Genomic DNA, 10,839 nt, shown 5'->3' with positions numbered 1-10,839 from the left:
CCCCCCCCCCTCGAGAAGGAGAAACGCAAACCCCCCTCGACACATTCTTCCTCTCCTTCTCCCCGCAAGGCTTCGCCTACAACCCGGCCAAAACCCCCGTAAACTCGTGGAAAGCCCTCTGCGCATTCAAATCCTGGTCCAACCAGCCGGACCGTCATCCTCCCAAACAAAAGGCATGGCGGCGGTACCAGGACGCCCTCGCCAAGGAGGTGGAGCTCTACTTTGGCGATGTGGACGACATCACGGCGTGGAAGACGGTTTGTCGCGCTGTGGGGTGTGAGGATCCTCCAGATCAGATTTCTCAGTGTAAAGCCGTACGTTCAGCCCCCCCCCCCCCTTTCTTGTGCAAAGACGAGTTGCGGCAGTGTAGGTTTGATCCGTGAGAAAGGGGAACTGATGTTGTAAACAGATTCTGAAAAAGACTCACGTCAATATCGTAGACTTGGTCGACTGGGCCAAAAAGGGAGGCGAAGAAAGCGGCCGGAAAGTCAAAGTGTTCGCGTCCGTCGCGCAGCTGCGCAACTACACCCATCAAACGGGCAAGATCTTTCGAAGGAGCCAAACGAGGGATGCCAATGGACGGAATGTGGTGCTCAAGTTCCTGCTGAGACGTATATTCACTTGAGCACCTTTCACTAGAGGCGAATCTACCGCTATTCGCCGTGTTTGTAACTTGTGCGGTCTGCAAACTTTGTGTCTGTGGGCTTGGCTTTTCTTCTGAATAGTTTGGGTGTGTACATGTATGTGAACTTCGAGGTGAGGCTGCTTTACGCCGAGGTGTCGCTCTGTTTCCCCCTGTTTTCCATCGACATTTCCATCGACGGCTCTGCAGGTTCGATATCCAATCTCTTTCGACGCGCACAATAAGCGAGTGACTGCCTTCAGCACCACAACTTGGCTCTTCAGCATTCCATCACATCAATACATGGTAAATATAGTACATGAACAATCTTTCAGAGCGTTTCAGCTCTGTATGTTTAGGCCTGCGATGCTGATTAGGTAGCCAAGTTGGCCCGCTGGATGGCACCACTCCCGACAACAACTCGACGTGTTCTTGCATGCAGCTGTTACACAACAAACGTCCAAAAGTCACGAATCGACCAATCGAGTCCCTCTCTCAAGGTCCGCGTCTCGAAGTAAACAGAATGTCTGGGTACGCCGGTCATGTGCTTCAGGTGCATTTCGCTGCCTGAAGGGAAAAAAACTGCCTTGGCATTTGTACCCTTCACCTTTCACTTCTCCCTCCTCTACATCCTCTATTCCTATCCATCCTTTGTACCTATCTTCTTCCCATACTTTCTTCCTCAAATCAGTATTCTTCCTTCTTTTGCCCGTTCTTCGCTTCTTCCAGGTCTTGAGAGAGCTCGAGGTCATCTACAATGGCCTTCCGAATAACCCCCCACCTGCTCAAATCCAAATCCAAGCCCAAGCCCAAGCCCAAAGACCACGCTCCCTCATCTCCATCCCCATCTTCATCCCCATCCACACCCCCCAAACCCCCAAGTCTCAAACAGTCCAAACCCTCCGAACCCAAAAACCCCCCACCCTCGCCGAAAGCAAAGACCCCTCTAGACATATTCTTCTCCTCCTTCAAGGGCTTCACCCCAAAAGGCACGAAACCACCTTCAGAATTATGGAAGACCCTCGTCAAGCACAACAAATGGCCCGTCAATGACAATAACGACCCTGCCAAGAAAGAGGCCTGGAAAGCGTATCAAAAGGCGCTCCTGCAAGAAGTCGAACTGTATTTCGGCAATGAGGATGACCCCAAGGCTTGGAGAACGCTTTGTCGGGCTGTGGGACGGGCTGATGCGCCTGAGGACATCAAGAAATGCGAAGCTGTAGGCGTTCTCGTTTCTCAACACCCTTGTTACTGGTTAGTGTAAGAGAATGTTACTGACAAAGACGGCAGATTCTTCGAAATACACATGTCAATATAGTCGACTTGATCAACTGGGGAAGAAAGGGAGGTGAAGGGGCTGAGGACAACGAAGCTCCAGAAGTATTCAAGTCTGTAGAGGAACTCAAGAGTTACACCTACAGGACCAGGAAGATTTTTGAACAAGAGCAACTGAGGGAATACAGCGGAGGAAATGTTGTTCTGAGGCATCTGCTGAGGCGACTATTCTCCCGGTAAGACTCGACGTCATACGCATCATGTGTATTCATTGACTCTAGCATACCGCATAAGCCTGTCTAACATATACTGTCCTCGTATGCCCTTGTCACTCTACAATCTTTAAAAAATAGCCACAATCCCCTTTCCCAGCGGCTCTTGCAGCTGCGGAATGCTCCGCAACGCAGGCAAGGTAAACGGCTCCGTGCTGTTCAGAGCCTGCACTCTCCCCAACAGCTTCTCGAGCTGTCGAAACGCCGCGGCGCCAAGATACTGAGGCCCTTCATGACCCGCCAGCTGCATCGCCACAAGCGTCAGTCCTCGCTCTGTATGCACCGTCCCCTGGACTCCCGATCCCGACGGGAGATTGTGGCCCCAGTAGCCGATATCGTAGGGATAGTAGCCGTAGAGCGGCACGTAAAATGGATCCTGGGGCTGGCTCTGGAAACCCATCTCCCCGCCCCAAGTCATGTTTTGAATGCCCAAGAGGACGCCCTCTGCAACGAGGATCCAGTCGAGGGAGCCCTGGGCGAGAATGACGTTCTGTGTCTTGTCAATGACATGCGGCAGTTGCTTCAGGCCTGATGGGGGAGAAGTATCCTGGCCATCGGCCGTATTGAACACGGCGTGGTTGCACAGATTCCAAGTGACGGCGTCGGGGGCGTTGATGGCCTTTTTCACGTCGTCGCGGTTGAAGTACGGCATGTATCCCAGAGGGTTGAAGGGCGAGGGGCAGTGGTCAGTGATACTGTAGATGTTGAAGCAGGGGTTCTTGATGTACACCTCGTCTGTGATGTAGTCCCACAAGTCGTAGCACGTTACGTTGACGACAACAGTACCGTCGGGCAGCATCTCCAAGCCAGGAGTGAGATAGGGCTGCGGCCCAGCGGGGGGAAACATGAGATACTGGTTGTAATAGTATGTAAAGCCGCACTCGTTGGCGATGCTGTCCACGCGGGCCGTGACGGCATCGTCAAACGCAAACAGCTCCTTGTAGCGGTTGATGTACGACTGTGCAGGGATGTTCATCTGCAGGTTGTCATCGAAAAAGATTCCGTCATAGACCATGAGACCTGCCACATTGAAGTGGTCGGTGTCGTTGGCATCGATAAAGTTGCTCGCAATGTAGGGGCCATAGTAACCGCCGTAAGACTCGGCCACGATGTACACCTTCCAGCCGTGCAAGCCAAAGAGGTCGACAAAGTTGCGCCAGAAGCCCATGAACTGGGTGGCCAGCTCGTCCTCGTTGGTGATGCTCGGCGTGCCTTTGGTGAAGCCCACCCAACGGGCTGCTCGACGTATATGACGTTGGTGAGAAGGTGCCAGCTCCAGGGGTTTGGCTGAGGGCCGGGCGTGCCAGATTGCCACAGGAAGGGGCCGTTTTCTTTGAGGAGGCCGAGAAGAGACGAGCAGCCGGGCTATTGATGTCAGTACCGTAATGAGGACAGGGGGCAGGGGGGCACATACGCCGCCGTTGAGCCAGATGGTGATTTCCTCCTTTGTTTGGTGCTCTGGATTGGCCGTGGGGAAGAACCAGTAGAAGAGGCTGCTCTTTTCTTCGGTGTTGTTGCTGATTGGCAAAAGGCCCGCGTACGACTCGCCGACATCGAACGGGACATCGGGGATGGTGCTGCCATTCACGGCAAACTCTGGACCCGATCAGTCACGGAGCAGTGCGAGGTAAGGGGGACATGCTTACTCTTGGTGGCATCAGTCAGGAACCGCGTCGGCGGCAAAGTGGCGGTAGTCGATTCCCTCTGCTTTGGGTGCTGGAATTGCCGGGCCTCGGGACGGTTTTTGAAGGCCTTGACGAGCCTGTGGGAGGCGCCTTGCCAGGATGGTTGTGCGATGACGCTGCTGGCGGCAGCCAAGATGGACAATTTCCAGTGGAATTTCATGATGAGACGCGAAATGTGCTGTAAGTGATGTGCCTCGGACCAAAAGATGATGTGGTGTATCCTGAAGAACAGCGTCTGGTTACCTTGGAGAAGACGACATGTATTTATACGTATGAGAAGCAGTACAGGTGCGTTCTACTTACATGTAAGTATTCTGTCTGCATTGTTGTACTCGTGGGTGCTTGTCTCTTTCTACATATAATAATCTCCGCCCAGAACATGTGGCCTTGCAGAAGCCCTCCTTCTCACCCGAAAGGGCTGCCAACTGCTTTCCGTCTCTTGGAAGCAATTGACGGAATGCGTAGTGGCTAAGCTGCATCTTTCCGTCCGAATTGTTTGCACTCGTATGTCGAGTACTGCTTGCTAGGTCCAGACAGCAGTCTCATGCCAGCAGCCGTAAGTTCGGAGACCGTTGGGCCAAAGAAGCGACTGCTGCTTTGCGAGATCAATGTCATGTCTGTCTACCAAGTAGGAATGATACTAGAAAAGGCTGTGCTTCATCCTTCTGTCAAGATCCTGTTTGTCTGCCTCGACCTATGCCGAATCCATGAGGTCCAGTTACACTCAGCCGCAGCATACGACAGTGTTCACCAGCGACCAGAGTGACGTTTTCTCCAAGGCTTTGCTTCTGTTGGCATTGAACCCTTGGCCACTCCCGCTGGACAAGCATCTACACACTTGCACACGACCTGTCAGCGTCCAATCACTTCGTCTGACCGTCGTATCGAAATAATTACACTCGCATCGCCTCAACATCATATTCGTCTTCCTGCATCACCAACCTTGGGGTCTTCCCCACCCCCATGCTGGAGAGATACAACCCTCCACATGGGTATGTACTGCTCTTCACATGTCCATCTAGAGCCACTTTCATGCAACAATGTTTTGCTCACAAAGTCTGTCGTTTACTTCTGCAAGTGATTAGAGGACTCATATGTCAATTTATCTCGCATGCGTCGACCCACCAGCGAGACCCGATCCGATGCAAGCTGTTGATGGGGGTTGATCAGTCCAGCTTCCCCGGATGAACAGAACCGGCATTCTTTGGTCAAACGGCATGGCCAGTTACCGATCAAAGACAAACGGTAACTGAGGAACCGTGAACCCCCAGCATCTGGTTGCATCTCTCGCAACTCAAGCCGAAGCCTTTCAGAGCCTACCCTACATCAATCCAATATTTAGCGGTTCCTGATCGGACCCTAAAGACGGACCGTTCTTTAGCGCACGTGCTGGTGCTGTAGACGGGAGCCCTCCACCTGCCCCTGGCAGAAAGTACCCGGTACCTCGCCAGCCGCCGCCAGACGCGCGGACCAGCAGGTCCAGCTACCCCACCGCTTTCACCGCCTGCGATTCGCCGGGCCTCATCCCAAGGCTCGCGCCGCCTCACTTGCAGTGCTTGCTTGCTTGCTTGCTTGCCTGTCCCTTGTCCGTCTGTCCGTCCACCTTCAGCGTCTCCCCGCCTGTGATCGGACCCTCGACCCTCCCCGCGCCTCAGACGAGCTGCGAGCCATTTGGCATCTGCTGAGACTGCAGTCAGAGCGCGTCAGCCAGACATGACTCGGCCAGAGCCATGGATTTCGTGAGCAGCCCCGATTCGAACCCGAGAGGGATATAGAAGACGACGAGGCTGGGAAGAGAAGAGAAAGAGAAAAACTTCTAACAATATCCTTGTCTGTGTGCAGTGGTCGCGCTTGTTAAGCCCCCTCTCCTCCGGGAGCTCTCGTCAGGACCAGGCAAAGGACCCGGCCAAGCGTCTTCATCGCTTCGAGAAGGAGTACGCCGGCTTGTTGGTGAGTTTGAGCTGTTGGCCTGTTGGCCCGTTGGATCTTGCTCCCTCCCTTGCTCTCTGTCTGTAGCCTGCCTCTGACGAATCCGTGCCCATCTAGTCCATCTGGCGCAAATCCACCAACCTGTCCCAGGACATTGACGCCGCCGAGACCGTCGAGATCAGGCTCCAGGAGCTCACCAACATCCTCAGCGACGAGAGCCGCCGCCCGCTGCCGCACCCCTGCATCCAGTATGCCTCCATCAAGCAGATATACGTGCCCATCGGCAAGATTGCCACCTCGTCGTACAACGAATGGATCATCAAGGAGGCCGTCCTCTTCTTCGCCACCCTCATCGAGAGCGAGGAGGAGGCCTTTGTCGAGAACCACACCTTTTCCGCCAGCTTGACCAACCTGCTGGTGCGCATCACCGGCGTCAACAGCGCGCGCCTCGGGCTGGATACCGAGTCGCGCGTTGTCGAGCTGGCCTTTAACATCACCACCAAGATCCGCCTCGATCCCGACATCCTCCCTGCCTGGTTTAAGACGCAGCAGGACGTCAACCGCCCGAGCGACCGGGCGGCGAGTGTCCGTGACAAGTTCGCTGGCCGAACCAAGAGAGCCGACTTCCCCCTCTTCTACATCCTGATGGACTATATCCACCACGAAGGCAAGGTGGGCGACTTTGCGCGCACGGGCTTGCTGTACATTATCGAGGCCGCCTCGAGCTCCGAGTCTCTGGAGCAATGGATCGTCGAGAGCGACCTGTCGACGCTCATGGCCACCGGCCTGGGGGCCCTGTACAGCCAGCTCAGCCGCAAGCTCGTCATCGATCACTTGCCCAACAACCTGCCGCCCATCCTCGCCCTCTCCGACTATGAACACCCCACCTCCAACTACGAAATCGTGAGCTCCTGCTCGGCCGAGTTCCAGTCCCACCTCGAGACGTTCTTATCGCACCTTTTGTTTTGGCAGGATGTCTTGAACCATTGCAAGTCGGTCGAGGTCAAGTCGACGCTCCTCGAGCACTTTCAGGTTATTTTCTTACAGCAGCTCTTGTAAGTCGGCAATGCCCCTTGCGCCGTTCGTGTTTGCGCTGACCGATGATTAGATACCCATCATTGCTAGAGTCTTCCGATATAGACGGAGGCTCGTCCGTCGCCGTTTTGACCTACCTCCGCCGCATCATCGAATCTCTCGACCACCCCGACATGATCAACCTCATTCTCCACTACCTCCTGGCCTTGCCCGACGCCGTCATCTCAAACAGCCCCCCTTCGGAGACGGCGATAAGCGCCGCCCGGCAGCGCAAGTCCATGGATCTCGCCACCATGATGGCGGAGAAGCCCGACACGACCGCGACTCCGCTGCTGTTCAACCTGGTTGATCTGATCCTGGCCTGTCTCAGGTCGCGCAACCAGCAAACCATCTACGTCACTCTTCAGCTGGTTTCGGCCATCGTCAAGAGGCACCATCGTTACGCAGTCCTCACCCTCCTCCGGACCGACTCGTTCCCGAGCAATAACATTAACCGAACCGTGGGCGCCCACGAGCAAGAGATTGAGTACCTGATGGCGCTGGCAGAGAGCATTGGCGGTCGAGACGACTTTAACGAGACGTACGAGAGCATTCTCAAGGATACCATGGCCCGGCTCGAGAGCCACCCGTGCTCCCTCAGGCTGGTCGCCCCCAGGCTGTCTCAGCACAACCACAAGCTGCCCACCATTCCGGACAGTCTTCCGGGTGCGCCCAAAGACGTGCGGGAACACACGCTTCGCCACGACGACCTCTTACTCAACTCCATCCTCGACCTGATGGAGAACTTCTTCATGAACCCGGTGGAGACGAACTTGTCAGTCACTGACACCATCGTGGACATGGCAATCTGCGGCTACATGAGCATCGAGGGCTGGCTGGCCCGGAACCCCAAGACCTACACCTACGCCGAGGACGAGCAGCGGAAATCGGAAGAAAAGAAGGAAACCAAATCACAGCAAGAGGAGGGAGAAGGTGAGGAAGCGACGGAGACGGGGACGCAGACGGGAGCAGACGCCGAGACGGAAACCGGCAATCGGTCGCTGGCCGACGAGCTCAACTCGCGGGATGACGACTATTCGGACGGCGGCCTCTCTACCTTTTCAGACGACACAGAGGCGGACCGGCTGGAATCGATGGAAAAGTGCAGGCGGCGCCCCAAGTGGACGCAGGAGTCTCTGCCCCGAATCCTCGTCGTGCTCAAGCGCCTTTGCGACCAGGTCGAGGCCTTTAGGCAGACGGTGCCGCGGTTTGACGAGCTTCTCCAGCAGCGGCGCGAGGCCTTCCAGACGGCGGATTCCATCTTGGACAACCCCCCGGCTCCCGTTCAGCAAAGGACGCCAGAACGGCCCAGCTCCAGCCTCGACGAGATGATCCGGTCCGTGTCTCCGTCGCGTCCGACTGGCCTCGAGGGCTTCGCTCAGCGGCTGCTTTCCGAGTTGGGAACCCCAAGTCCCAGGGGACGCAAGAATAGCACTCGGGCACGGTCTGGGTCGTCGACGCCGGGCTACAACGTCTCGGATCTCCTCTCTCCCAGCCCCATGCCCAACACCTCCAAGCCGCTGCCCGATCCCAACAGGAGTGCTCTGAACCGGGGTCTGTCACCCGCAAATGCTCAGTCCGAGGCCGGTAGACAGCACCGAGGCAGTAGGCAAGGCTCGGTCGTCGCGCAGCCGGCCGACTTTGCAGCCGTGGACCAAAGCATCCTAGCCCGGCGGGTAGCCCTACCGGCCGAGCCTGCCAAGCCGATCCCGGCGGAATCGGAGAGCAAGCGGCAGGATGCTCCCGAGACGGTACTCTCCGGGGACGAGCTGGCCAGCCTGGACGGGTACGACAGCAGCGCGGACCGAAGCGAGGTGGCGACCGAGCCGACGGTGGTGACGGAGACGACGGACAATGCCGAGCCGACGAGCCCGGCGCACGAGGAGAACATGGTGTCGGTGTCGCACGTCATTACCAACGTGCTGATCTTCCAGGCCTTCCTGATGGAGCTGGCTAGCTTGATGCAAGTCAGGGCGGGCCTGTTTAACGAGGTGCGCTTTGTTTAAGGCCATGCATACGATGGAGTGTTGCCTGAAAAAGTTTAGAAAAATTGGTACAGGAGGTTGTTCACAATGATACCACGGTGTCTGGAGAGCATGGTTGAGTGGGTTGACTGGTGTTGTATTAGCAGCATTGCATACTCCCTATACCTTGGCTTTACTGTAGAAGCTACAATATACATTATTGGAGATGCCATTCTCCCTTAGTTGAGGATAGAGATGCTTTTCCGGTGGTGAGTATCTGAGAGGGCGGTTTACGATTTCTTCGTAGCTTGCATGTTGAATGTGGTGTTCAACCTCGTTTGACTTGAATCCTGACCGTATTGAACGACCCCGCATGCAAGCAATTTATGGGATGGAGGGGGAGATGCCATTTAACCGACGGAAGGGTCATATTGGGTGCGCTGACGAGATGGTGTTGCCGGGCTGGGAATGAGGATGAGTGAAGAAGAGGAGGAGGGAAGAGTAGGGTATATGCAGGCAGAATATAAGTATGCCGGATGCCGGCTTGGCTTTGGAAGGGGCTTGTTGATTCATATGGGGGGAGGTCGAAATGTGCTATAGAGGAAGCGAGTCTTTCTTCGTATGGATGGTTCAAGTACGGAGTTGGCGAACGGTGGAAGCTGGGGGTGGGTTATTATTGCTGTCGCTGTTGCTATTGACGGGGATGTGATTGCTTTGTATGGCACTGGATGTGTAGCTTTAGCCAGTGATGATAGGGAGTCGATATGGGAACGGGGCTGGGTTGCAGGGTGTGAGAGACTGAGAGTATGTCTGCAGGGAATGTTCATTGAAGGATTGCCATGAGTGTATAGCCTTACTGGAGTCTATCTTGATGCAGGAAGAATACGCAGACAAACTAGATGTACTACAGTATATTGTCGTAGGGCACGCGCGGCTTAAGCTTATCTGATCATTCTCCAGCTATCATGTCGATCTCTCTACTGATCAACACCTTACTACTGTAGTAGTATAAGCATACCCGGATTCATATTCCTCGTGCTGTGGCTACGGAGTGCGGAGTCGCGATATATCCCGCTGTCCGGGGGTAGCCACATGCCTTTTCGGGCACGTCCAAGTTCAACCCGTATACAAACTATTGGATGTACTTGTTTCTAATGCTGCATGCACTCCATATTTTGCCGTCAGCGAAACGGGTGTCGAAAGTTGCTTCCTTTGGAGACTGGCCAATGCTGAAAAGCCGGTTTATCAGCCAGCGTCTTGGTATCAGTCGTTTGTACTACTCTACTTACGTGATTCTACAAGTATACATACACTGTGTAGGCGTGAAGCTCAATGGGTAAACAGGATGTTTTGCTTCGCGATGGTTGTACAAGCCTGGAGGGTGAAATACTAACTGCTGTTTGACGAATGAAGGGAGTGGGAAAGAAAGTTGCATGAGCGTCAAGACAAGCGTAGGTGAGACAATGCCAAATTGAGACGAGACAGCGTCAAGACGAGACATGTTGATACGAGACAGGTGCACTTGTACGGCCAGAGTTGTATGTATGTGTCCATGCATATAAATTCAGACTGTACATGAAGCAGCTGAACAAGGACGACTCGAGATATCCTTCCGTTTAAGCAGTGTCTTCGTCCTAGCATCTGTTCTATCCCGTCTCGTGTGATTCCGTACAATATGTCGAATCCCACCAAGAACCAATGCAGACAAAGTCAGACTTGGCGCGCGCCAAATGGCTCGTTGTGCCTGTCGTCTAACTGCAAGCGGCAGTGGCCGGTTCTAGTGGTTTAGCCCATGTTGTCCTGATCCTCTCTGACGAGAACTTTTGGCGAATCCTATCGAGTCTGTCTTCCTGTTCAGCTCAAGTCACATTTGAGTGACTCGCCTCCTTATAATACCCTATCAGTAGAGAATCAGAAACAGAGGGCAGAGACAGAAGAAAGAAGAAGAGAAGGAGATGGAGTCAGAAACCCCGGACCGCAAGATTTCACAAGCCAAGCCTCCAAACTCCGCCATCTCC

At 54.7% G+C, this 10,839-nt stretch overlaps 3 protein-coding genes across 3 annotated transcripts in view; 2 read left to right on the top strand and 1 right to left on the bottom strand.

Annotated features, from left to right (window-relative positions):
- Nucleotides 1–2,393, top strand: part of CCMA1212_008155 (uncharacterized protein) — a gene marked incomplete at both ends in the record, with an annotated part of 2,640 nt that extends 247 nt beyond the window's left edge. The window contains 5 exons of the mRNA XM_073705301.1: nucleotides 70–314; nucleotides 410–611; nucleotides 1,558–1,882; nucleotides 1,906–2,133; nucleotides 2,282–2,393. Of these exons, the coding sequence (XP_073556255.1) occupies nucleotides 70–314; nucleotides 410–611; nucleotides 1,558–1,882; nucleotides 1,906–2,133; nucleotides 2,282–2,393 (1,112 nt within the window). The remainder of the gene's footprint in view (nucleotides 1–69; nucleotides 315–409; nucleotides 612–1,557; nucleotides 1,883–1,905; nucleotides 2,134–2,281) is intronic.
- Nucleotides 2,240–4,014, bottom strand: CCMA1212_008154 (putative serine carboxypeptidase; the record flags this gene model as incomplete). The annotated part of the gene is made up of 4 exons (XM_073705300.1): nucleotides 2,240–3,371; nucleotides 3,398–3,534; nucleotides 3,584–3,765; nucleotides 3,816–4,014. 4 exons carry the CDS (start codon nucleotides 4,012–4,014, stop codon nucleotides 2,240–2,242), a joined length of 1,650 nt encoding a protein of 549 aa, XP_073556254.1.
- A 1,570-nt stretch (nucleotides 4,015–5,584) lies between these two features.
- On the top strand, nucleotides 5,585–8,863 carry CCMA1212_008153 (uncharacterized protein; the record flags this gene model as incomplete). The annotated part of the gene is made up of 4 exons (XM_073705299.1): nucleotides 5,585–5,593; nucleotides 5,697–5,804; nucleotides 5,901–6,838; nucleotides 6,892–8,863. 4 exons carry the CDS (start codon nucleotides 5,585–5,587, stop codon nucleotides 8,861–8,863), a joined length of 3,027 nt encoding a protein of 1,008 aa, XP_073556257.1.
- Nucleotides 8,864–10,839: the final 1,976 nt, after the last annotated feature.

This window comes from Trichoderma ghanense, assembly GCF_004382785.1.
Source record: "Trichoderma ghanense strain CCMA-1212 chromosome Unknown scaffold_11, whole genome shotgun sequence".
Classification (NCBI taxonomy): Eukaryota; Fungi; Ascomycota; class Sordariomycetes; order Hypocreales; family Hypocreaceae; genus Trichoderma; species Trichoderma ghanense.
This window is presented reverse-complemented; position numbering and strand designations above follow the sequence as displayed.